Source organism: Panicum virgatum, chromosome 4N (genome assembly GCF_016808335.1).
Source record: "Panicum virgatum strain AP13 chromosome 4N, P.virgatum_v5, whole genome shotgun sequence".
Taxonomy (NCBI): domain Eukaryota; kingdom Viridiplantae; phylum Streptophyta; class Magnoliopsida; order Poales; family Poaceae; genus Panicum; species Panicum virgatum.
In genome coordinates this window covers 30,924,863-30,951,257 of record NC_053148.1, presented here as the reverse complement: position 1 = coordinate 30,951,257, position 26,395 = coordinate 30,924,863, and the positions used below count along the sequence as shown (strand labels likewise).

The window sequence follows — 26,395 nt, the reverse complement described above, 5'->3', positions numbered from 1 at the left end:
ACGAGCTAGCAGCAGGTAAGTGAACCGAGCGTTGAGAGAGAAAAATCGATTTTTGACGCAAGCATTCTTCAAATGGCAATTTTTGTGAATCTGCTCTCCCTTCCACCTTTCTCACTCGACTCAGATAGATGGATCCAACATGAAGGATACATTGAACCGATCTATATGAAAACACTTCAAAAAAATTTCATTCTTTACTATAGAAATAATAGGTTGGTCCAATTCTAGGTCATAAAGTCCAACGCCACGGTGCACATCGGCAGCTCACACACAGCGAGCGCAGCCACGTCGTGCAAATCCTTCCATCATCGCCAGTGACACACGAACCTCTAGGGCCCCAGGGGCCGCGGCGTCGTTTAGTCGCAAACCCAAAACCTGTCGATTCCGACGGAACCCACAAAGCCATCACCGCTACGAACGACCGACAAGAGCGAAAGCCAGAGGCACTGCGATAGATTGAAAATGAAAAACAATCCCGACTGGCAGCTAAACTGAGAACGATAGCAATGGTTTCATTCTGAAAGTTGATCACATGACTACCACCCGGTTAACAATTTGGTTTAACAGCTGTAGCATCAGGTATTCCGTATTCACAGAGGGACATATTCATGGCTAGGCCAGATGCGGTGCCTAGCTCTAGGAGCTAAAGCGTTAATCTGTGTTCCAGCACATAAAAGCCGAGCTCTTAATGTCAATTCTCATGTCTTGAATGGGAAATTACCAATAACCGACAAGGACGCCAGGAGTTTTTGTGTGGATGCCCAATTAAATGCCATGCTTAATCCATTTTGGAATCAGAAATGTCCTGGTCACGCTCACTCTCTTCCGACTTTCCATGGGTTGCAGCCTCATGCATAGTCTTATTCTGTTTTGATACAGCCTCCAGGTTCTTCTTGAGCCTTCGAATTTCTTTGACATAGTTGTGGAGCCGGTCAATGATTAAAGCAAGGAACAAGGAGTATCCTGAAAGAATATGATGCTGTGAATTAGAATTCACCCATAAAACTTCACAAACTGCATCGAAGAACATATATATTGTGCTGTGCGTGCAAGTGGAACTGCGATCTGAGTGGACTCGTTGCTCACAGCGATCAATAAAACTAGTGGTTCTTTATGGTCACATATGGAAGGGAGTATAAATTCTAAAGTTTTAATCAGAATCAAATATAACAGCAGATATAAGTGGAATCATATGGATTAAGATCATAAAGACATTTAGGGATAAACTTGCAAATTCTGAGCCAAGCAACTAGTGAATGAGGATGGGCACAGAATGAATTCAAATATCTCATTGGCTGCTTTCTGGAAACACAAACGCCCTTGCCTTAGATTTTCTTTGAATACACTAATTATGTTCATAAAGTGTTAAACAAGTTCCATATGAGAATGCATCAACTTAAGGGTTGAATGACGAACAAATACAATGCACACAAAATAACAAACTTAAAGATGATTAAAAAAGATTAACTATGATGCAAATACCAAGGATAGGTCACTGCAAACCTAATTACATCCATACAGCAATAGAATTCTAAGAACAGTCACATAATAATATGCACAAAATATTCTGATACTGCACGATTCCATCTACTCATTTCACATTTAAGGCTTCAAACGCAACCATACTGGGAACCTTCAATACTTTGGATCTCAAACAAATATGTCGTGTATAAAGTTAATTGGGATCAACCTCAATTTTAACTGAAAATATAACAATATGATTTGCAATATCCATGATCTACATTACAACTTAAGGTCGAGAACGGCCCCTAGGATACCGAAGATACATAGTGCAGGAACAAGAAAATGAGACACCAAAAAACAGGTTATTGTTTTTGTATTAGGATAGACTGCTCTTGAATATCCTATTGGAGGACATAATGGAATTGATGACAGAAAAAGGGCATTGTATCATTGAAATGTGTCCAGCATAAAAGACTGGTTCTACCAATTATTCACACACATATACTACCCTAAACACTCCAGGGGAATACAAAACACTCCATGTGGAACTCTTCTGGATTTAGCTTCTTCGTTATGGCAGAGTTTGATTTACCTTTGTGCAAGGATTCATAGAACAATGCATAGTACATTATGAAAGAATACTAGAGATACAGGACAGGGTTTATAATGGTGAAGTAAAAAAACAACGGTTCATGTGACAACCATATTTTATTGGTGTACAATATTCAGTAATGGTATGATATTTCATCAAGCCTGTTCGGATAGGGGGTCTGATATCCAAAGCATTATAGTTTAGTACCGATTTAAATGAAATTCTAAAATTTCCTAGAGCAAAAGCCTCATCCAAAAAGGGGGCAAGTCTAATAAAACAGAGTTTACCCTGAGCTCAACTATCAATCTAAACCACTTGGTGAAAACTGCAAAGTGAAATTTAGGGACATCAGAAATGGAAATTTTGATATGCATCATCCCAGTATGTACCCGTTCGTGGCACTGCTAAACTGATATTTCAGAATAAAATCCTATTTTCCTGTATCGTGCAACAAGACCAATTCATCCGTTCTCCAAATTCCTACACATGGGAAGCCTCACCAACACAACCGCCGCGACTTTTAAGATGAATAGATCTTGGATGAAATTAAAGAGGGGAGAATGCGCGAGGGCATCAGAAACTGCGCGCACGTACCCATGAGCGAGGCCTCGAGGAGGTGGCGCGCGAAGAGGATTTGGTCGGTGGGGGTGAGCCCCACGACCCCGGCGCCGTCGAGCTCCCCCTCGGCGTGGCCGCGGATCTGGGCCATGCTGTGGAGGCTGGACGCGAGCACGACGAGAACAGTGGCCGCCACGGTGCGCACCATGACGGGCCCGCGCCCCCGCTTGAGGCGATCGAGCGCGAGCACGGCAAGCTTCCGCAGCGGCGTCTTGAAGAGCAGAGTCGCCGCCACGGCAGCCTCCGCTGCGAGCACGGTGAAGAGGAGCTGGATCATCGCGCCGGGCCGTGTTGGCGGAGGGAAGAGAGGAGGAGGAGCCGAGGAGGCAGGGGTTTGGCCGGGATTTGTTGGATCGAGGCGTCCGTTCCCCTTTTCTCGGCGACTCGCCGGAGCGGTGCCTTGCCTACCGCGTGGTTGGTTTTGGAATCTTAGAACTACTAGAAGGGCACTGGGGCAGAGCAGTGTTTTCCTTACCGCTCGGTAACCCCCGGTTACCGCCGATTTTTACCGATACCGCTACTAGGCTGAATTTAAAATTTCGCCTGAATTTAAAATTTTCAAAAATATTTGAAATAAAAAAGGAAAAAATATGGTATGAAAGTAGAGATGACATACATCATTCTAATATAGAACATGTTCAAATATTTAACTGTTTGGGCACTCAAAAAAATAAAAAAACTTTCAGACCGGTAATCCCAAGTGGTATCCTCTAATCCCGAGCGGTATTCGGCGTTTTCCGGGCAGAAATCGGCGCGTTTGGACCGGAAACCACTGCATTGTGAGTATTTCTTGATTTTACATTGATTTTTAGATGTTTGTTGTGTAGCTATATTCAAAAACATGTGTTCATATTAGCTATATGGATCCATTTGTTCATGGTAGTTGGATGTTAATTTGTTCATTTTAGCTATATGTATATATGTGTGTTCATATTTCAAATATGTACATATATTTGCATTTGTTTATTTGTTCATTTGGACCGGAAACCACTACTATGTATTATATATATTGACGATGATGATTTGTGAGGACTATGATTGTGATGATTTGCATGGACTATTGTTGTGATGATCTATATGGACTATGGATGTGAATTTCTATTTTTATGGATATGAACTTCTATTCTATGTATGTGTAAATGTTATATAATTGTTTGATATATACCATCAGTAATGATATTTACAAAATTACGGTGAAATGCTGCCAAAATTTTTAATTTTCCAAAGTCATACGGTGTTTACCGGTTAAAAACGACGGTTACCGGTCGGTAAACATCGATTACCGGTCGGTAAACAACGGTTACCGGTTTTTTGAATTTGAATTGTCATTTCTAGCGGTTTCCGACGATTTACCGCCGGTTTACCGATACCGCTAGTTGGCGAAAATCGCTTTACCGTCGGTAAGGTGAACCCTGGGGCGGAGTAGTGGGGAAACCGGGAAAGCGAGGAAGGAGAACAAGAATGCCCCGCCGCCCTTGGATTGGATGGAAGGTCAAGGACGGCGTCTTGGAGCAGCGTACTTCGGAGTACTAGACGGTTTTGTTGGGCCGTTCTTGCCCGTCTAGGACTTCCTGTACAAGTTGTTTTTGGCAGCGAGCCAATAGTCATCCAGCTTTTTGATCTAGTAGCAATACAAGCCAAGTATCTCTCTATGACCTACTAAGCTTTTGCAGAAATTATATGAGTAAACTTGGTTCCTAAGCAAAGCCATGTCTTTCCTTGCTCAGTTCGGCTTCTGATCAAGAATTTGTGATTGCCGGATGGAAGAGTCAAATTTGCCTGCCCGTGAAAGCAAGGAATAACTTGTTTATTAGCCCAAAAAAAAATCACTTGCTGGAGAACTGAAAACATGTCATATAGCTATTTTATTGTAAACAATATGCCTTTCACGCCTCATCTCAAAACATACCAGATGTGGTCTCTTGTTTTAGCCTTAAACATCAACACGGTTGTGTTATGTTATCAAAAAAACATGGCTGCGATATGGTAAAATACTACTTTTATGATCACTAGGTCTTTCCCCTGTGCGTTGCTATGGACCAAACCAATATAGAGTCATATCATGTTAAGAAAAATGATTTAAATTTTAAAATTAATCAAACTAAGCTAACATAGTTTATTGTAGGAAAGCAAATATTGTAGGAAGGCAAGCATGGATACTTGAGCTCAACCATAATTTATCGTACATGTGATCAAACACGCCATTCCAAACGGGGGGTTAAAGTAATTTATCTTGAATTACTTTAAAAATTCTCGTAGTTACTTTGTTGCGATGAGCAGGAAGGCAAGCATGGATATATGAGCTAAACCATAGTTTATTGTACATATGTAACACGGCTTTCCCAAACATAGAGAAATTCAAGATAAATTTTGCATACATGATCAGCAAGTGCATTATGGATAAACAGTCTAAATTCGCAGTGGTGTACATGAGGCCAAATTCATTGCAGTGCTATCTACCACCACTTCGGACAATGGTGAAGAGCGGAGCTGACAGCTGAGGCAACATGTAAGCCTGCCTGCACCCGTCGTACTCTAAATTCATTCTCTAAAAAGAATATCCAGTCTTGATCATCAAGATTCTCTACTATATACTCAGTTTTCCCGCATCCGTCATACTCTATATTTCATCCTCTATTCTAATTACCACAACGAGGGGCCCACATGTCATTCACTGGTTTATATTTTATCCCCCATCCCATCCACCCACCCGTGAACCTGTTGGAGTAATGGGCTTGGCCCATTTATTCTAAAGCATTAAAAGAATTTAAAGCCCACTATTAATGCTAGGGAATCAATGTTTAATTCCGTACCGGGAATTGAGGAGGATCTCAACCGACTTAAAAGGTGGACTTCTTGTACACCACTTGTGAAGCCGGTAAGAGGAGGACGGTGAACCACACGCGCGCGCGCTCGCTCGCCTCGCCGCGCCGCGCCGGGCCGGGCCGTGGCCGTGGCCGTGGCCGAGGCGCGGCGAGGCGCGGCCGGACGGGCGGTGCGATAGCTATTTTGCCGTTGACAGCAATTAATCGTGCGATTAAACGTGCAATTAAATCTGTAATTAATGGCCATAACCGCATCACCTAAATGACTCTGATGGTGTCCGGGTTCAACGATCCTGAGCACCTGAGTCACTATATAAGGAGTGCTATTCCCCTCATCCATCCTGCACCAGAGCACTGAGGCAACTCGGCTCCTCTCTTCTCCCTCTCCAGTTGCAACAACTGAGTTCCCCAACGCTAATTTCTGCGCGCACAGAATTAGCATGAGCAGGCCTCCGAAACCTTGCTCGCCTTGAGATCCTGCACGGGATAGGCGGGCAATCAGGTTTTTGGGTAACGCTTTAGCGTGACTGCTCAAAAATACTAAGGCTTTGCCCGATTGTACGACTACTTCCTGGTGGACGAGCCGAACGACTACGTCAACTACATTCTGGTGGCCGAACGACTACGTCGACTACATCTTGGTGACCGTTCGTGGGACTGCACTGCGAACTTCTTCCTGCACCGATTTAGTTCGACTACTTCGACTGAGGCCAACCGAGTAGATGTCTACTCCAGTTGGTAACAGCGCAGCCAATGCCTCCGGCAACGGCCCCGCTTTAGGGTACTCCCTGAAACTTTGGTTATTTATATTGTTTATGCTTATATGTATGATAAGTATAAACATGTTCACATATTTTATTTTACTCCTTAAAGTCATAGAAATATTGCTAGTTTATACATTTAATTTTGGAATTAAAATATACCGAAAATTGCCTATATTTCTAACAATCCAAAAACCTGATTATGTTAATAGGCTTTCGGTATCTAGCTTTGCTGCATCAATCAAACCATCACCTTTTGATGGTTCAAATTACAAACATTGGCAAGAGCGGCTTATACTGTGGTTAACACTATCGAGAGTGATCCATGTGAAAGAGGGTAAGCCTGAACAATTCTCTCCAGAGGAAGGGAGTGCGTTCGATGAGGCTGATATCCTCTTTCGAGGCTTGATCATTAGTGTTCTCGGTGATAACCTGGTGGATTCTTATATCCGGCTGCCAACTGGCAAAGCTTTGTGGGATGCTCTTGAGGCTCAATATGGAGTATCTGACGCCGGGAGTGAATTGTATATCATGGAGCAGTTCCTTGAGTACAGGATGGTCGAAGACCGTTCTGTAGTGGAACAGGCTCATGAAATACATACTCTGGCAAAAGATCTCAAAAATTGCAGCAAAGAGTCCCCATGTGTGTTACCCAATAAGTTTGTGGCTGGAGGTATAATCTCTAAGCTGCCACCTTCTTGGAGGGACTTTGCTACTTCTCTAAAACATAAGAGACAGGAGTTCACAATAGATGGACTCATAGGGACTCTTGATGTTGAGGAGAAGGCGAGAGCAAAGGACATACGTGGGAAAGGAGTTGTTGGTGCTTCAAGTGCCAATCTTGTTCAGAAGAACAACTCCCATAAGAACAAGAAAAAGCCACCGCAGAACCAACCAAAGACTAAGAAGACAACCACTTTTAAGAAGAAGAAGAAGACGGGAGCTTGCTATGTGTGTGCTAGTACGGATCACTTTGCTGCAAAGTGTCCGAACCGCAAAGGCAACGACTCCGCCAACATGGTTATTAGCGAGCCTGGAGGAACTTCGGGGTACGGTAATTTATTACCTACTGTTCTTTCAGTCTTTGGTTCACCCGAGTGGTGGGTTGACACTGGTGCTAATATTCATGTTTGTGCTGATGCTTCTTTGTTCTCTTCTTACCAGACCGGCGGGACTTCCTCCTTGCTGATGGGGAACGGATCACATGCGCGTGTTCTTGGTGTTGGTACGGTAAATCTGAAGTTTACTTCGGGGAAGACCGTGCAGCTGAAGAACGTGCAGCATGTCCCCACCATCAAGAAGAATTTAGTCAGCGGCTCTCTACTGTGTAGAGATGGTTTCAAATTAGTCTTTGAGTCCAATAAATGTATCTTGTCTAAGTTTGGTACTTTTGTTGGAAAAGGTTATGAAAGCGGAGGTTTGTTCCGTCTTTCTTTGTCAGATGTTTGTAATAAAATTGCATACAATGTTATTAACGTTGATGAAATAAATGTTTGGCATTCGAGGCTTTGTCACGTTAATTTTGGTTGTATGATGCGCTTAGCTAATTTGAGCTTAATTCCAAAGTTCACTTTTGTCAAAAATTCTAAGTGTCATGTATGTGTTGAATCAAAACAAACTCGTAAGCCTCATAAGACCGCGGAGGCAAGGAGCTTGGCACCCTTAGAATTAATTCATTCCGTTTTGTGCGAAATGAATGGAGTGTTGACAAAAGGTGGTAAAAAATATTTCATGACTTTGATTGATGATAGTACTAGATTTTGTTACATCTATTTGTTGAAGTCAAAAGATGAAGCTTTACACTACTTTAAAATCTATAAAGCTGAAGTAGAAAACCAACTTGAGAGAAAGATCAAAAGAGTTAGGTCAGATCGTGGTGGCGAGTATTTCTCAAATTTATTTACTTCATTCTGCGAGGAACATGGTATTATTCATGAGAGGACGCCTCCCTATTCACCTCAGTCAAATGGGGTTGCCGAAAGAAAGAACCGCACTCTAACGGATTTGGTTAACGCCATGTTAGATACAGCGGGACTTTCCAAGGAATGGTGGGGTGAGGCTATATTGACTGCATGTCATGTCCTAAACCGTGTTCCTACAAAGAATAAAGAGATAACTCCTTTCGAGGAATGGGAGAAGAAAAGGCCAACACTGTCATACTTACGTACATGGGGTTGTTTGGCAAAAGTGAGTGTGCCAATAACCAAGAAACGTAAGCTTGGACCTAAAACTGTGGATTGTATCTTTCTAGGTTATGCTATTCACAGCGTTGGATATAGATTTTTAATAGTGAAATCTGGAGTACCTGACATGCATGTTGGTACTATAATGGAGTCCAGAGATGCTACATTTTTTGAAAACATTTTTCCCATGAGAGATGAAACAAGTTCATCTAGGCAAGAGTTCATCAAGGATGATGGCTCTGCTGAGCCGATAGAACACAATGAACATACACTTGTAGAAAATCCTGAGGAGGATAACAATGATGCTCCGAGAAAGAGCAAGAGACAAAGGACTGTAAAGTCTTTTGGTGATGATTTCATTGTATACCTCATAGATGATACACCCAGAACCATTGAAGAGGCATATTCATCTCCTGATGCTGACTATTGGAAGGAAGCAGTAAGGAGTGAGATGAATTCTATTATGTCTAATGGAACCTGGGAGGTCGTTGAACGTCCTTATGGATGTAAACCGGTTGGATGCAAGTGGGTGTTCAAGAAAAAACTTAGGCCAGATGGTACTATTGAAAAGTACAAGGCTAGGCTTGTGGCCAAGGGTTATACACAAAAAGAAGGAGAAGATTTCTTTGACACTTATTCACCAGTTGCCCGATTGACCACAATTCGAGTGTTACTTTCCTTGGCAGCCTCTTATGGTCTTCTCGTTCATCAGATGGACGTTAAGACGGCTTTCCTCAATGGAGAGTTAGAAGAGGAGATCTATATGGATCAGCCGGATGGGTTTGTATCAAAGGGTCAAGAAGGAATGGTTTGTAAGTTGTTAAAATCTTTATATGGTCTCAAGCAAGCGCCTAAGCAGTGGCATGAAAAGTTTGATAGAACTTTGACCTCTGCCGGCTTTGTTGTGAACGAAGCTGACAGATGTGTGTACTATCGCTATGGTGGGGCTGAAGGAGTGATTTTGTGCTTGTATGTGGATGACATACTGATCTTTGGCACTAGCCTTAATGTGATTAAGGAAGTCAAAGAGTTTTTATCTCAAAATTTTGAGATGAAGGATCTGGGAGAAGCTGATGTTATCCTTAATATAAAGCTGGTAAAAGAGATCAATGGTGGGGTGATTCTTACACAGTCTCACTATGTGGAGAAGGTGTTAAGTCGCTTTGGTTATAGCGACTATAAACCTGTCTCAACACCATATGATGCCAGTTTAATTCTTAGAAAGAACAAAAGGATAATGCGAGATCAGCTGAGATATTCTCAGATCATTTGTTCATTAATGTATTTAGCGAGCGCTACAAGACCTGACATCTCGTTTGCTGTAAGCAAACTGAGCCGGTTTGTTTCAAACCCGGGAGATGATCATTGGAAGGGTCTTGAAAGAGTAATGCGCTATATGAAGGGGACAATGAACTATGGAATTCACTACACCGGGTACCCAAGGGTACTAGAAGGGTATAGTGATTCAAATTGGATTTCTGATGCTGATGAGATAAAGGCCACAAGTGGATATGTGTTTACACTTGGTGGTGGAGCTGTTTCCTGGAAGTCTTGCAAGCAGACCATCTTAACGAGGTCAACTATGGAAGCAGAACTCACAGCATTAGATACCGCCACTGTTGAGGCTGAGTGGCTTTGTGAGCTCCTTATGGACTTGCCGATAGTTGAAAAACCGTTACCGGCAATCCTAATGAACTGTGACAATCAAACGGTAATTGTCAAGGTGAATAGTTCAAAGGATAACATGAAGTCATCTAGACATGTGAAAAGGCGGTTGAAATCTGTCAGAAAATTGAGAAACTCCGGAGTTATAGGCCTGGACTATGTTCAGACGGCTAAAAATCTGGCAGATCAGTTTACAAAGGGTCTTTCACGAAATGTGATAGACAATGCATCTATGGAATTGGGCTTGAGACCCACGTGAGTCATTCTATAGTGGAAACATGTCCTATGTGATCGGAGATCCCGTGAATTAGGATGGTGAAACAAACTAAAGCCTGACTGTGAGAAGAGAACCTTTGTGAAAAGGGCTCATTCCGTGTATAAGGTGCATTTCTCTTCTAATCTGTATGGCAGGTTGGTCTATACCTTAATGTGTGCCAGGTGGTTTCTTTTAAACAAATGAGTTGTTTTCTTGAAACAAAGATGTTGTCCTACAGAACATCTGAAAGGAACACACCTATATGAGTTTGACCACTGGTCATGGTCTATGAGAATTGGGTATTCTCTAGAAACTCATGAAGGGCCTGGAGTATGACTTATAAGCTCCAAACCGCGGGGATGCTTTTGCAGCCTAGTACCAGTGTAGGGCTCTGGTCAAACTTGTTTGCACAAAACTGGCAATTCAAGGCATAGTCCATTGCACAGTTGTGAATAAGTGTAGCCTTTGTCCTAGATGGAAGTTCAACTTAACAGTCTCTGTCGAATACTGGTATATCAATGAGAGAATGAGGGTATTTCTAGTGTGGCTTGAATTTCTTGGTGGGGATTGTTGGAGTAATGGGCTTGGCCCATTTATTCTAAAGCATTAAAAGAATTTAAAGCCCACTATTAATGCTAGGGAATCAATGTTTAATTCCGTACCGGGAATTGAGGAGGATCTCAACCGACTTAAAAGGTGGACTTCTTGTACACCACTTGTGAAGCCGGTAAGAGGAGGACGGTGAACCACACGCGCGCGCGCGCTCGCTCGCCTCGCCGTGCCGGGCCGTGGCCGTGGCCGTGGCCGAGGCCGAGGCCGAGGCCGAGGCGAGGCGCGGCGCGGCGCGGCCGGCCGGACGGGCGGGGCGGTGCGGTGCGGTGCGGTGCGGTGCGGCGTGGCGCGGTGCGATGTGATGGCTATTTTGCCGTTGACAGCAATTAATCGTACGATTAAACGTGCAATTAAATCTGTAATTAATGGCCATAACCGCATCACCTAAATGACTCTGATGGTGTCCAGGTTCAACGATCCTGAGCACCTGAGTCACTATATAAGGAGTGCTATTCCCCTCATCCATCCTGCACCAGAGCACTGAGGCAACTCGGCTCCTCTCTTCTCCCTCTCCAGTTGCAACAACTGAGTTCCCCAACGCTAATTTCTGCGCGCACAGAATTAGCGTGAGCAGGCCTCCGAAACCTTGCTCGCCTTGAGATCCTGCACGGGATAGGCGGGCAATCAGGTTTTTGGGTAACGCTTTAGCGTGACTGCTCAAAAATACTAAGGCTTTGCCCGATTGTACGACTACTTCCTGGTGGACGAGCCGAACGACTACGTCGACTACATTCTGGTGGCCGAACGACTACGTCGACTACATCTTGGTGACCGTTCGTGGGACTGCACTGCGAACTTCTTCCTGCACCGATTTAGTTCGACTACTTCGACTGAGGCCAACCGAGTAGATGTCTACTCCAGTTGGTAACAGCGCAGCCAATGCCTCCGGCAACGGCCCCGCTTTAGGGTACTCCCTGAAACTTTGGTTATTTATATTGTTTATGCTTATATGTGTGATAAGTATAAACATGTTCACATGTTTTATTTTACTCCTTAAAGTCATAGAAATATTGCTAGTTTATACATTTAATTTTGGAATTAAAATATACCGAAAATTGCCTAGATTTCTAACAGACCCGTCGGGCCCCCCCCCCCCCTCCCCCTCTCTCTTTCCTCCCCACCCTCGCCGGTCGGCCCGCCGCTACCGCCGCGGCGTGCCCGGCACCCGCACTCCCTGGGAGCTCCCCAAAACCAAAGTCTGCGGCGCGCCCGCCACTCCTCTGGGTGCTCCCAAAAACCACACGGACACGGCGCCTAGGACCACGGCCGCGACAACTCGAGCACGGATGCCGGAGCCGCCGCGTGAGGACAAGGTCGTGGCACCGGCGGCGGGCTGGGCGCGGCGGACGGCCCCGTCCCCTCCCCTCCATCCCCCTTCCCCTGCCCCGGCGGCGGCGTGCGGGCGGCCCGGCGGTGCTCGGGTGGCCCGACGGCCAGATCCGCGCCGCGCTGGCCAGATCCGCGGCGGCCATGGCGAGCGGCGGCGGGCCTCATTACGGCCATGGCGAGCACCGTCCGCCCTCGCTCTCCTCTCCTCCGACCGCCAGTGGCTTCAGGCAGATCCAACGGCGGCACGGGCACTGGGTCCGGGTCCTGGTCCTGGTGCTCCTCCCGCTCATCGCCGAGAAAGCGTTCCCCCTCCCCCTCGCCGGCGCGGGAGATCGCCGCGAGGAGCGCTTTGAGTAGCCTGTCCCGTTCGGTGGCCTCGTGCTCGACGCGGGCGCGCAGCGCTGCGGCGTCGACCTCCGCGTCTGCGAGGCGCGTTCGGAGCGAGGCAACATCGTCCCCGGCCGCGGCGGCGCGGGCCAGGAGGCGGTGCTCGGCCTCCATCCATGCCGCTCGGTGGCCCGCGAAGATCTCGGAGGCGCGGAAGCACGGCGCGGCCCTCCCCTGCTCCGCCGGTGTGGACCTGCGCGGCCTCGACAGCGTGGCCTCGACGGCGAGGCGGCGGCGATGGCGGACCTGCGTGGCGGCGGCAGAGGCTCGGCAGTTGCGGCGCGCGCGGGCGGAGACGAGGTGGGGCCGGTGCAGGCGGTAGCAGACCTTCCGTACAACCCTAGGATGGCGGACGGGAGCTCGTCCTAAACTATAGCGGACGGGGATGCAGTACCCGCTGCGGGCTTATTTCCGCTAAAGTGGAACGGGAAGATAGTGTAGCGTGTCATTTTCAGTATCCGGTGCGCACAGCCTAAGTACTCTATCTCCAATTACTACCAGACTTGTCTTTGTCATCTTGGAGAAAACGCTAACTTCGCAATTGGTCTCAAACTGAACATATACTGAACATATACTTAAAAGGATTCACATGAAGGTACAAACCAGACTTCACATGAAGGTACAAACCAGACTTCACATGAAGGTGTACACTTAGGCCAGTCTTAGTGCAAGTTTCATTGCACAGTTTTCAAAAACAGAGAACTAGGTAATTGTGTCATTTGGGTTTCATGGGGATGAAACTCTCCTCTCATCCCATGAAATTCTCTCTCCTCTCTCCTCATAATGATGATGCCAGTCATCAAAAATGCTGATGTGGCATCTAGAATTTAATGCATGAAACTCTCTATGAAACTCCCATTAAGAATGGCCTTGAAGAATTCAATCTCCGTATGGGACCACATATTCAATATCAATCTTCTTAAGTATTGAACATCATTAAGTAACAATCACTACTAGAAAACGGGTCATCGGTCCAGACCAAAAGTACCAGCTACTGTTGCAGCTGATGCTGATGCGTAGAATTAGTACGGCTACAACAACAGCTGGTACAATCAGCCCTTGGATTGGATGGCTATCATCAGATTCACATCCACCCCGACGATTAAAGCAAAGAAACATTCTCCCTTATGGAACGTATGCATACCGAAGGATGTCATTCGGCCTTTGCAACACTCCTGCATCGTTCCAAAGGTGCATGATGTCTGTCTTTATCATGAAAATTTTCATGGACATCTTTTTCGTCTATGCAATCATTGTCTTGCGAATTTAGACAAGGTCTTGAAGCGGACCAACGAGGATCAGTACCAAGGCCCACCTGTCAGCTGCTTAGAGGAAGGCAGACTCGGGGGAGTGCCACCTAGGGTCGGCCAACCTTGGACAGTCTCCCATCCAGGTGCATTTTGACATGGAGTGCCCCTACTCTTCCTCAACCCAGTGGCTAAGGTTTTCATATGAAGGGATGGCGGGAAACGCCCTTAGAAGCTATAAAAGGAGGAGCTCACCCCTCATTAAAAACAACACATTTGGAGAGAAGAATGAGAAGGGGAGGAGTCCACCTTAGAGCTACTTTGTAGAGAAGGTTAGGGAGTGTGTGAGGAGAAGTCGAGAGGGGTGCCAGAGTTGTCGGCTTCCCTCTGCTTGTACCTTGGCAATACAAGCCTCGTTCGAGTAATTAGCCAGGTTATCATCTACTTTGTGAGTTCTTATCAGAGTTAAGTTTTCGTTATCATTCGCTTGCGGGATCATCATCCATCCTTGTGTGAAGGGTGTTCTAGCTGAAGGACTCAAGTCTTGAGACAGAGTCTGGCCGGGACTAGAATAGGAATTGATAGCGTAGACATGGTGTCTATGCTTGACGTTACCATTGTTTGCATCCCTTCCCCATGGTCTGTCGGGGTAGGCGCTAGGTGGTGACAGCCTTGAACGTCCTTTGCAGTCCCCCATATTCGGGTTGGGGGTAGAGCTAATAGCCGGGTACTCTTGGCAAACCAATAGTAAGCTAGTGCTCGAAGTAATCGAGTGAGAACTGGCTTTATCTCTCTTAAGTATCTCTTCTCCTAGACAACTACATTACCCAAAGGTCATCCTATCTTTTTTTCTCCAGGCAAACTAGCTAAAAGACATTTACATCCTTATTCCTTGTGGAAATACGATACCCTTGGATACTCATGAGTGAAGTGCTACAACGGTATCTCCGTGCGCTTGCGGATCCAGTCTGTGAACGTTAAGAAATACCAACAAGCCCCTCGAAGGGGCATGAACAGAGCTGTCGGCGACGAGGCAGTGCTTTACCATATTGGCGAGCACCTCCTTGGTCACTTCACTTTCTCCATTGAATGTGGTGGGTCGAGGCTTCGCTCGTTCTCCCTTGGGTGCCATGGTTTCTAAAGACGCAATTGTAGATCTCTCGTGCACAAACAAAAAGAGCTCACTAGGACATGCGAAGGGCTGTGGCGCTTTGGAGGAGCTCCAAAAGGGGTTCAACGAGAGTGAGAACGTGATGAAAGAGATGGAAGCGTCGGTTTATATAACACCAGGATAGCGGATCCTAAAAAGGACGTCTTTGCCCTCACGTCGCCGTTGTCTTCGGCAGAGTTCCAGGTGCTTTCTAGTCTGTACTAGGTGGGCCTTAACATTTATTTCTAGTTTTGTTTCTTTTATTATTTGTTGCTATAGCACGACGGCCCTCTCCACGCTGCAGGGATGGCATGAATTAGGATCCGAAGGGTTGCGCTTCGGCTTGCATTGCACGCGCTGGACTGTCAAGGCCTCGATCTTCCAAACAAGGCCGTCAACCTTGAGAGGCTACTGTTGGCGACACCACCTTCGGACGCTGACCGAAGGGCCGTGCCGACAAAGACCATCGAAGCACAGGGAAAGGCGATGGCGGAATCAAGGTCAAGATGCTTCAGTGTCAAGAAGCAGGGTCTGCCATCGGCCGAAAGCCATAGGCTGAGCGAAGGGTTGAATGCGCCTTCGCGCGTTCCAGTCGGGAGCATTGCCGAAGACCGACTGAAGGCCGACATCTACGTGTCTTCCAAAGAGTAGGTGTAAATAAGGAGGCAGAGCTGTAAAGAGAGCCCGGATGTGAAATTACTAGTACCCCAGGATTATTCGAGGGATATAGTAGTTGAGGAGCATAAAGGTGTAAATGTCGAAAGGGTAGTTGAACCGTCCCTATAAATACACCTGTAATTTTAACTAATGGGATGGATAATAATACCCCTGTAATTTTAACTAATGGGATGGATAATAAGAGGCTGAAAGAGCACTGTTGAGAGCGACGAAGATGTCTTTATGTTGTTATTGTCTCTGTCAGTGTTTTTCGAGGCTGTTGTGGTGCTCCACGGCTCCAGGGATTGCCATCCACCAATACTAAACTTTATTGCAAAAAAGAGACAAATAATTACAGGATTTAGGGGGGACAGAATGAGAGAGTACAAAGTGGTACGAATGCAGAGCTGGAAGAAGAAAATCTATACTACATACTACATATACACAGGGAAGGAGTTACTCCACTCTTCCAATAAGGAACTTCATTTTATCACGACGGATCGGAACAATGAAGGAAGAAATTATGAAATTTTGGGTCGGGTGGACTCATGTTGTACTCGGAGCAATGATGGTGTGCCTTCTTAGATCGGGAGTTGCAACCAATCAGTCAGGGCATCTGCAAGGCGGCGCACAATGCAACATAGAATGAATTTCAATGTGTTTGGGCCGGAGAGAATAATTTTGTTGTGTTTACTATGCGGCATACCGTTTAGGCCACGATGAAAACACTGTCCAGGTTGTGGTCGGCGCGTAGGCCTGCGATGCCAGATATGCCTTTTCCCGAGAGATACGCTGGATAGTTCTAGTGTAACGAATGTGGCACTATTTATGCCATTTCGAGTGATTTTGGTGATCGTATGACAACACAATCAATGTGACTAATTGTTTTATTAAGTGAACATTTCTAGATCCCAGGGACGAAGTAAAAAGGCCATACAAAGCAATACACGAAGAAAGAACTCAAAGAAACACTGAATTGGAAGAGTTCTGAAGAAAACAGCAGCACCGGAAGAACCGATGCCTGTAGCATCGGTGCATCCGATGGTTGTCGGAAGTTCTGACGCCCTGGCATCGGTGCAAGTCTGAGCACCAAATGGACATCAAGCGAAGACCAAGTCAAGACTGCCAGGTCACCGGTTGAACCGACGGCGTAAAGCTAGGCATCGGTGCATTGGATGTACTATGTTCCAGAGACGATGTCAAGCACATAGGAGCCAAGCCTTCAGCACGAGTTCAACCGATGGTGCATCGGAGCAAGGCATCGGTGCAATGACGTCAGCAAGGGCAACGGCTACATGGAGATCAAGAGGCACCGGTTGAACCGACACTAAGTCATTGGTTAAACCGGTGGTTGCCAACTCAACTACAGAAGTGTCAGAGTTGCCAACGGCTACTTCAGAGCATAGAGTGACCAGAAGAACCGGTGCCCTATGCATCGGAAGTTCCGATGCCTATGCAGAAACTGGCTAATGGCTAGTAACGGCTCTCTTGAGTTGGTGGCCTATATATATGTGTTCTCCCGGCCATTTGAAGCTTGCTAGAGTTGCTGAACATCGCACACACACCCAAGAACATCTTCAAACCATCCAAGAGCATAAAGATCAAATCCTTAGTCCTTAGCACAAGCTTTGTGAGTGTTAGTGCAAGGTTAGCTCTTGAGTGAGTGTACAAGCAAGGTTTAGATCCTTGTGGCTGGTTCTAGAGTGAACCAAAAGTGTATCTCGGTGCGCCGGCATCCTTGGAGCCTTGGTGGCTCGCCGACACGTCAACGACCCTCCGGCTTGGTGTGCAGCGGGGCCGACAACTTTGTGCGGGGGACGGAGACCCCTCCTTCGTGGGCAATCTCCCTTAGTGAAGATCGGGATCAAGGTGACCGTGATTGTGTTCACGGGAGAGACTTGATTGCCGGGAAGCGATACTCTTAGTGAGTGCTTCAACAACGTGGACGTAGGGGCGCCTTTGTGGCAATCTGAACCACGGGATAAATCCTCGTGTCGAGAGTTTGCTTCCTCTAATACCTCTATTTAAACTTTCCGCATTTCATACCCCCGCCACGAACGTCCACACACAGGGTGTGGGCACCCACCAAGAGCGGGTTGTGCCTGGCCCGGCGCGCGAAACACGGGGGGACGTTTCCTTCCCCTCGAGGACACCCGCCTGGTAAAAAGATCTTCACTAGGTGGTTACGGCGCCTCGCCGCCGGACTCTATGCAAAGCCCGAGGGGGGGTGTGGCTTCTCCGTAAGAACATCATGATTACGGGAAAGCCGTGCGCTCAGAAGATAAAACGATAGGCGGCGGACAGCTTATCTCCGGGCTGCCCGTCCCATCGACTTTAAGAAGGGCGGTGTCTGGTGTAACACCCAGGGTGTTTAAAGAGAGAAATTGCATTTATCATGCATCATGATCATGTTTATGTCATCAAGCACCCTTGCATTTAAACATTCCTACATATGTGTATCTGTGCATATATTTCTCATCATGATTAATGCATGGAATAATGAGCATTTCAAAATACCCATAAATGGATAATGACCATAGCTCCAAAAATATAGCTCAAAGGAACCTTTTACCAAAACCAAAGTTGTAGGGTTTGGAAAGTTGAGCAATTTTCATGTAGATGGTTCTTCAAGTTTCTACACAAAGTTTGAAGAAAAATTTGAATTCGAGTTCGAATAAGATGTTAAGGCCTTGACAACAAAATTTCAAATTTCAACCTTGATCTGGTTTTCAAATGAAGTTTTGCCTGAAACAAAAGTTATAGGAAATAAAATTCTGAACAACTTTCATTTCTAGAGTTTTTCGAGTTTCAGCTGAAAATCTTGAGAAAATTTACGGTCAAAGTCATTGACTTCTCTTTCTCTCTCTAGCCCTCCCTTTCTCTTTCTACTCGGCTCACCCCTCCTCTGTTTCTCTCCCCGCGCGCGGAAGAGGCCGCCGGACACCTTGCCGGCGATGCCTGACAGGCGCACCACGCCAAGGTGCCCTCCCCCGACCGGCTTCCGACCAGGCCGCGCACCGCCCCTCCTCGACCCTGCCCACGCGCCACGCGGCCCCCTCTGTTCTGCAGCTCACCGTGCCGCACGCCGACGCTGGCAACCCACGCACGCCACCCCTGAAAGGCCCTTGTTTGGTTTTGGTAATTGAGTGACAACTTAAGTGGACTAATAAGTGTTTATGTTGAGATACACAGGATATTAGTCCACACAAAGATATTAGTATGAGCAACATGTGCCATGGAAGAGAAATGACTAAGGGTTGATGCTATGCTCATATAGTGTGATCGAGGAGCTCGTTGCATATGAGACATGACATGGAGTTATGTGACCAAAATGGAGAAGATCAAGACAAGGCTTGGCTTGATGGACCGGTTGCAATGGAGAAGGGCAAGTCAAGGCTTTGAAGCGAGGGACCGCGAGGCGGTGAAGCTTGGGCAAGATTTGGCGCCGATGGACCGAGACAACGGTGAAGAGCGAGCAAGGTCAAGATCGATGAACCAAAGTGGTCATGTGATGATATGGAGTGGATCATATCATTTAAGAAAGATCAAGTCAAGTGTTGACTCATGATGATGATCAAAGGGCTTGATGGAGTTTGGTGCTTGTGTGGCATCAACATTTGGGAAGATGAAATGGAATGCGCAAGGCAAAGATATAACTTGTAGGGCATTTTATTTCACCGGTCAAAGGTTGTGTAGAGAAGTGCATGACCGGATTTAGGATAGATGGCCGTACTATCAAGAGGGGCAAACTTGTTTGCATATCGGTCATCTAGTGCCACTTGAGCGATCTAACATTGCGATGTTGCTAGGATCGAGAGACGTAGTGAGATCAAGTGAAAGTTCTTTGAAAATAATTGTGAAATGCTAACAAACATGCACATGGTGTTGTTCACATGGTGGTGTTGGCACATTTGCAAGAAAGGTTTTTCGGTGTTCTTCGGAGATTAGGTTGGCTCTTGAAGTGAAATACTGCTTTGATCCATTGTGTTTTGGATCAAATATTCAGTTGGGTTGTGTAGCCCTCTGAATAAGCTTTCCATAGAGTCCAAAATCACCAAATTTGGACATCGGAGCTAAGAGTTATGGCCGTTTTACCGAGGTACATTTCTGCTGGAAATAGACCTGCGGACGGTCCGCTCCTGGGGGGCGGACGGTCCGCCGTTATCTCGGTTGTGCTCGTGCAGAACCGTTTTTGGCTCTCTTGGTGGTCCAAAATGAACTGCGGACCGTCCGGTCCATGGGGGCGGACGGTCCGCCTTTAAAAGCTGAAACGGGCGCAGAAACTTGGTAGTTCTGTCTTGGGTGTCCAAATTGTACTGCGGACGGTCCGGCCCTTGGGGGCGGACGGTCCACCTCCTACTGAAAATTCTGGGACAGAAACACTGCGGTTTTTGTGTGTGCTAACCTTTTGAACGGCGGACGGTCCGCCCCTGGGGAGCGGACAGTCCACCGGTCACTTCCAGATTTAGTCAGAGACGTTTGCAAATCGGTTGGTTCGAAATTTTGAATCGCGGGCGGTCCGCACCAGGGGTGCGGACAGTCCGGCCGGGGCTCTAACGGTCGACTCTGACACATAATCATTGCAGTTCTAGCCGTTGGTTTTGAATGGCGGACGGTCCGGTCTCTGTGAGGCGGACAGTCCGCGAAAACTCTGTTTTCACGGGATTTGAGTGTAACGGCTAGTTTGGGGCCTCCCTCTATAAATAGAGGGTGTGGCCGGCCATTTGAGGTGGCTGAGCACCTTGGGGACTTGGTGTCCATGTGTGAGAGTGCTTGAGAGCCCTCTACTCACTCTAACTTGATAGTAATCATCCGATCGAGTGAGAGAGCGATTCTAGTGCGATTGCTTTGAGAGATTGCATCGAGTGGCACTAGGTGATCGTGTTGCAAGCCGGTGTGCTTGTTACTCTTGGAGGTTGCCACCTCCTAAACGGCTTGGTGGCAAGAGGCTCCGTTGAAGCCTGCAAGAAGATTGTGCGGTGCTCCGGAGAAGAGATTGTGAGGGGTATTGTGCTCACCCCGCGGGAGCCGCGAAGAGCAACTCTAGTTGAGCGAGACGTGAAGAGCAACAAGTGGTTCGGCCGGATCATGTGCTAGAGCTCGGTGTGAGCACTCCACATGGGAGAGTGTGACTTGAGAGTCACCACTAGCAAGAGGATCGGCGGCAACCTTGGAGCTTGTCTCAACGGGGATTAGCTTGGTGGCAACCAAGTGAACCTCGGGATAAAAATCACCGTGTCAATTTTGTCTACTCTTCTCGGTGGTTTGCATTCTCCAAATCACAAGCCTTGTATTTACATTCATCTATATCTTGTGCTTGTGTAGTTACTCTCTAGTATAACTAGTTAGCTTGTGTAGCTTAATTAGTTGATTTTGCTTAGATTGTGTTGCTAAGCAAGTTGAGCTCTTGGATTTGGATTGAGTATCATTGTCCTTGAGCATCTAGTGAGCTTAGGTTTGGCTTTGTGCTTTTGCTCATTAGAATTATGTAGGAGCTCCCCCAGTTTGTGAAGTACTAGTGCTTAGGCTTGTGTGACTTGGCATTAGAATTGTTAGGAGAGCTCTTACTAGCTTGGCACTCCATTTGCTTTGTGTAGGATCTTTTTGGAGGTGCCTTAGAGTCATAGTTAGAGGGGTGAAGTCTTGGCTAAGCGAATAGTTTCAATTCTGCATAAGTTTCGGTTAGCCAGCGCAATTAGTTTTAGAAAGGACTATTCACCCCCCCTCTAGTCTGCCATCACGACCCTACAGCCCCGTCATCGCACTGAGCCATCCCGTCCACTTGAACGCACGCGCGCCGCCCTGGCCTGCTCCTGCAGCGCCGCGCCCCTGCCCTGTCCCGCATGAGTGGCATGTGCTCGGCAAGGAGAGGGGGCGGCGCTCGGCGGCACGACAGCTGAAGTGCTTGCCGAAGGACCGCCGGCAGCACTCCTGTCCAAAGCGAGGGGGGACACGTCAAAGTGTCACCCTAAAAGGAAGCAAAACAAGAAGAATCAAGAGGCTGGGAAGTACCTTGCACCCACCGGGCGCACCTGCCGCCACGTCGGGGAGAAGAGCGTCGGCTGCTTCGGCGCCGGCGCCCGTCCACCGGCTGAAGGTGAGGCCGCAGCTGAGGAAGCGCCGCCTAACGACGAGTCCACCATCATGGTTGACTCCGGCACACTTCCCCGGAGCTTCCCGGAGCCGGAGCCGGATGGTTGACTCCTCCCCGGCTCCGGGGACTCGTCGTCAGGAGGCGCTTCCCCGGAGCTTCCCAGAGCCAGAGCCGGATGGTTGACTCCTCCCCGGAGCCGGCGCGCTCCCGCTCGCACCAACGGTGCCGCCACCTCGGAGCGCCTGGCCGAGGCCATCGCCTCCACAAGGAGGAGGAGGAGGCGGCGGCGGCTGGGCCAGCCCGCGCGTGTTAGTTATCGGCAAACTGCCGATGATAATCTCCGCCGCTGGGTCCTCGCACATGGGCACCACCCCCTCGGGGAAGAAGGCCATTGCAGGGTCCCGCTCTTCCAAAACCTCACCCAACCACGCCGCCACCATGTCGGCGCTGGGGTTGGACCGTTGGACTCCGCGCCGTGTGTCACGCGGCCGGCGTCGTCGTCACCGGCGTAACGCCACGTCGGGTGGGGACGAGCTTGGAGCAGGGAGATGCAGGGCGAGAGAAATCCGCAGCCACCATGGTCGCGGTGAGGCCCATCGCCCGGAGCACGTTGATCCGGTCCAGCACCGGCCTCCAAGTGGCTCCCAACTCCGGCATCTCACTACTACAGAATAGGCCTTTGTTCCAGGTCATTTATCCCGGTTACCTTTGGGCCCGGGACAAAAGGTGGCTTTTGTCCCGGGTCCAAAGGCTAGCCGGGCCAGCGGGGGGACAGGGGCCTTTTGTCCCGGGTGGAGCCACCAACCCGGACAAAAGGCCCCCCTTTTGTCCCGGTTGGTGGCTCCACCCGGGACAAAAGGTCCAACCCCTTTTATCCCGGTTGGTAACACTAACCCGGACAAAAGGGTGACCCTTTTATCCCGGTTGGTGTTACCAACCCGGACAAAAGGCCCCTCCACGTGATAGTTCAAAAGGGAGTTATTCTTTACTGAATCACATGTACTACTTAGTTGAGTTGGCAAGGAAGCCATGCGCTAGGCAATAGGTCTTGGGTTCCAATCCCGCAGGGCGCAAATATTTTTTAGCGCGAGGGACATTTTGTCCCGGTTCTACCACCCGGGACAAAAGCCTCCAGCGCTTTTGTCCCGGCGGCCTTGTCCCGGTTCCAAAATCGGGACAAATAGCCCTTTGGAACCGGGACAAATGGCCCGATCTGTAGTAGTGTCTCCGACCACCGGGAGTTGCTCACTGGCGGCCCCCGGGGAAGACGAAGGCACGAGGAGGGGTCGTCCACCTCCACGTACAGCCACTGCCTCTCCCAGTTTTCCCACTTGCCCTTCCGGGCAAGGGGAAATAAGTCATTGCCACGCCGCCTGAAGAAGACGCCACCGACCGTGCGGTTCTGTAGGGCGACGCTGGGGCCAGGGGAGAGGGAAGGGGACCTCACCAGGCTGAAGAAGTGGCAGAACAGCGCTACCGACGGGCTCACCCCCACGAACGCCTCACACGCGTGCGCAAAAAGCGCAAGGGTGAGGATGGCGTTGGGAGTGAGGTGCACCAGATGGACGCCGTACTCCTCCAGTGCCGCCATGAAGAACAGCGAAAAAGGTGGGACCAACCCCACCAAGAGGAAGGGGAGGAAGGTCACCACCTCCCGCGTGTTCTGCAGCGCCGGGAAGGCTCCACTCCGGCGCAACACGGTGCCCGCCGGCACCAACTTCGCCGACACCCTCAAGGCGGCATCATCGTCTGCCGCCGAGGGGACGAAGTCCAGCACTCGCAGGCCGCTAGCCTGGGCGCCTCGGCAAGCCATGGCAAGAGCTGTGGGAGCTGGGGGCGCAAGGCTGTTTGACGAGAATTTGTGCAACCAATCTAAAATATGATTTCATGAATTGTGTACATGAGTCATATGAGAGGAACTACAAATTAGCTGCATGAACATCTCATCACGGGAGCTAGCTTGTGAAGCCCCAACAAGCAAATCAAGAGAGCGTGCAGATCCGTTCCGAGCATGGCTGGGCCCGTGCGGCAGCTGGCGTGGCCTAGAAGATTCTAGAAGCATAGGGACCCGTACCCTCTTTCCGTGGCAACGACTCGGCGTATTTTGGCCTGCAACAAAACGTGCTAAGTCTATCCGGCCGGGATGTGAAAATACACATGCACGCATCAATCTTAGCTTCTTACTTCTCAAGTGTGCTAGAAGCTTCCATGATTATCAGGCCCACTATGCAGCGAGTGCAGATGGCCCGGGGTGCTTATCGCAAGCCGCTCCGCATTGCACGCCGAACGGATAAGCAAGCCTGCAGGTTCTTCTCAACATACCAGGGGCGGCGGGTGGAAAACCTAGCGAGCACCTCACGCAGGACCCGGGCCTATATAAAGACCCGTGCTTCTCAGTGCTAAGGGCTTCCTTTTTTCCATCCGTCGGCGGTCAGGCGAAGACGGAGCGGGGAGCTCCATCGGAGATGCCAAGGCCGTGCAGCTCCTGCTCGCCTTGACGAGCGGAGGAGATGCCGGCGCACGGAGGGGCCAAGAGAAACACGTGCATCCATCTTCGTTCAAGCCGTCCGGCGCCCGGCCATCAGGACTCCATCGGCGGCGGCGGTGACGTAGAGCAAGAAAGCAGCACCTCTCCTCGTCGTCGACGACTCGGCCGCCGGACAGGGCGCCGCCGCGCAGACCGATGGAAGGTCAATCTCGAAGGCAGCCAAGGAAGGAGATGGCCTACAAGCTAGCTAATCATGGGTGAGTACGGGTGTTAATCTTGTTTTGTTTTCCTCTCACGCAGTTGCATACATGGGTACTGGGCAGCACATGGATCTGCTGCTTGGCCATCGTCGAGCTGAGATATTCGTCGTGAGGCCGCCGCCAGAGCTCACGCAGACGGCATGCCCGGGATGAAAGGAAGAAACTCTCACGGAGGAAGGGGCCAGTGCCCGGCCACTCCATCGCACGCAGAACAAGGTAGCAGTGCGGCGCCGCCCCCCTGCTCGTCGTCGACGTACACTTTGGCTCGGCCGCCGGTGGAGCAGCGGCACCCCTTGCGCTCATCATCGAGCTCGCCGTCCATCAACAGAACCGGAAGCCGACAACCTCGCCGGAGTCGAGGGATCGGATCGCTGGCGACAAGTCTGCACCACGCCGGCAGCAGCTTCGCCCTCGTCGTCTTCATCTACCTCATCTACATCTGCTCGTCGAAGCCCGGCTGCAGGACTGGCGACGACGGCACCGCCATGAAGCCATCGAGGAGCAGCCCGGCAAGGCTGGCGCTGAGCTTGGCCGCCGCACCAACGACGACGTTGAAGCGCGGCACCACTCAGTCGGCGCTGCATGTCGCCGAGGACGACGGCGCCAAGATGCAACGCCAAGACGGCGGGTGATGACGTGAAGGAAGGCTGCCGCAAGACGCCGTCACACCGACGTCAAGGAGCCGCGCCGATCAAGCTGGAGCCTGGAGGTCTGTTCGCCGGCCAGGCGCGTGTGTATTTGCTTGCATGCAAATCCACGTGCTTTGCCAAATGCACGTGTGCTCTTGATAGAATACAAGAAGCTACAGTGCATGCACAAACAAGTATGTGCGCCACCACAAGCAAGCTAGTGCATCTACGTGTGTAGATGTCTTGCTTGCCATCACTTCGCCCGTATACAAAACAGCTGCTGCCACGACGTATCATCGATCTGGCTTACGGCCATGCATCGACCACTACTACTCACCTCGCCATCGTCACCGTTGAGCTCGCCACGGCCGTCATTAGGGGCCAGAGGTCGGCCATCAGGACGCCGCCGACGCCACCGCGAAGACGCCAGGCGCGGCGTGGCACGACCGGCGCTTCACGTTCAAACCCGGTATCGACCCGACAACGATAATGCCGCGCGGGGCCGCCGAGGCGTGGTATGGCGAGGACGGCGCTTGACGTAGCCCAACACCGACCCGACGACGACGACGCCACGAAGACGCCGGGATGAGGAGCGACCCCACGTTGGATGGCTGTCGCGTCCCACCGACGATCCAAGAACGTGCTGAACGTGCGCTGGCCCCACGCACAAGTGCACACGTACGAGAAGCAAGCTACGGTCGTATGCATGAAAATATTCGTGCGCCGCTACTACAATAATCCCGGCCAACCCTGAGCAACTACATGCGCGCGAGAGCTAGAAGCCGGCGACCGCGCAGGACTCAAGGGATCGCCGGCCGGAGGCGCTATACGGTGCCCGGTGCCTTTTGCTGTTTTGCAGATGGAGTTTCCCTGTCGATCTGCTGTGCATTTCGTGACCACCTCAGCTCGGCCGCCGTCGACGACCACCTCGGCTCGGCTGCCGGTGGAGCAGCGGCACACCTCATCGTCGACGACCACCTCGGCTTGACCGCTGGCAGAGCGGCGGCACACCTCATCATCGACGACCACTCGGCTCGGCCGTCGGCAGAGCGGCACACCTCATCATCGACGACCACTCGGCTCGGCCGCCGGCAGAGCGGCGACACCCTCATTGTCCACGACCACCACGGCGGAACGGCCGCACCCCTCGTACCCATCATCCTCACGCCTACCTCGCT

At 49.4% G+C, this 26,395-nt stretch overlaps 1 protein-coding gene across 1 annotated transcript; it reads right to left on the bottom strand.

The window, feature by feature from the left end:
* Positions 1-480: 480 nt before the first annotated feature.
* On the bottom strand, positions 481-4,208 carry LOC120670555. The gene is made up of 3 exons (XM_039950691.1): positions 4,111-4,208; positions 2,651-3,139; positions 481-963 (listed from the first exon to the last, which is right to left on the bottom strand). The coding sequence occupies exons 2-3, from the start codon at positions 2,949-2,951 to the stop codon at positions 779-781; spliced, it is 486 nt and encodes a 161-aa protein (XP_039806625.1). The 5' UTR covers positions 2,952-3,139; positions 4,111-4,208; the 3' UTR covers positions 481-778.
* Positions 4,209-26,395: the final 22,187 nt, after the last annotated feature.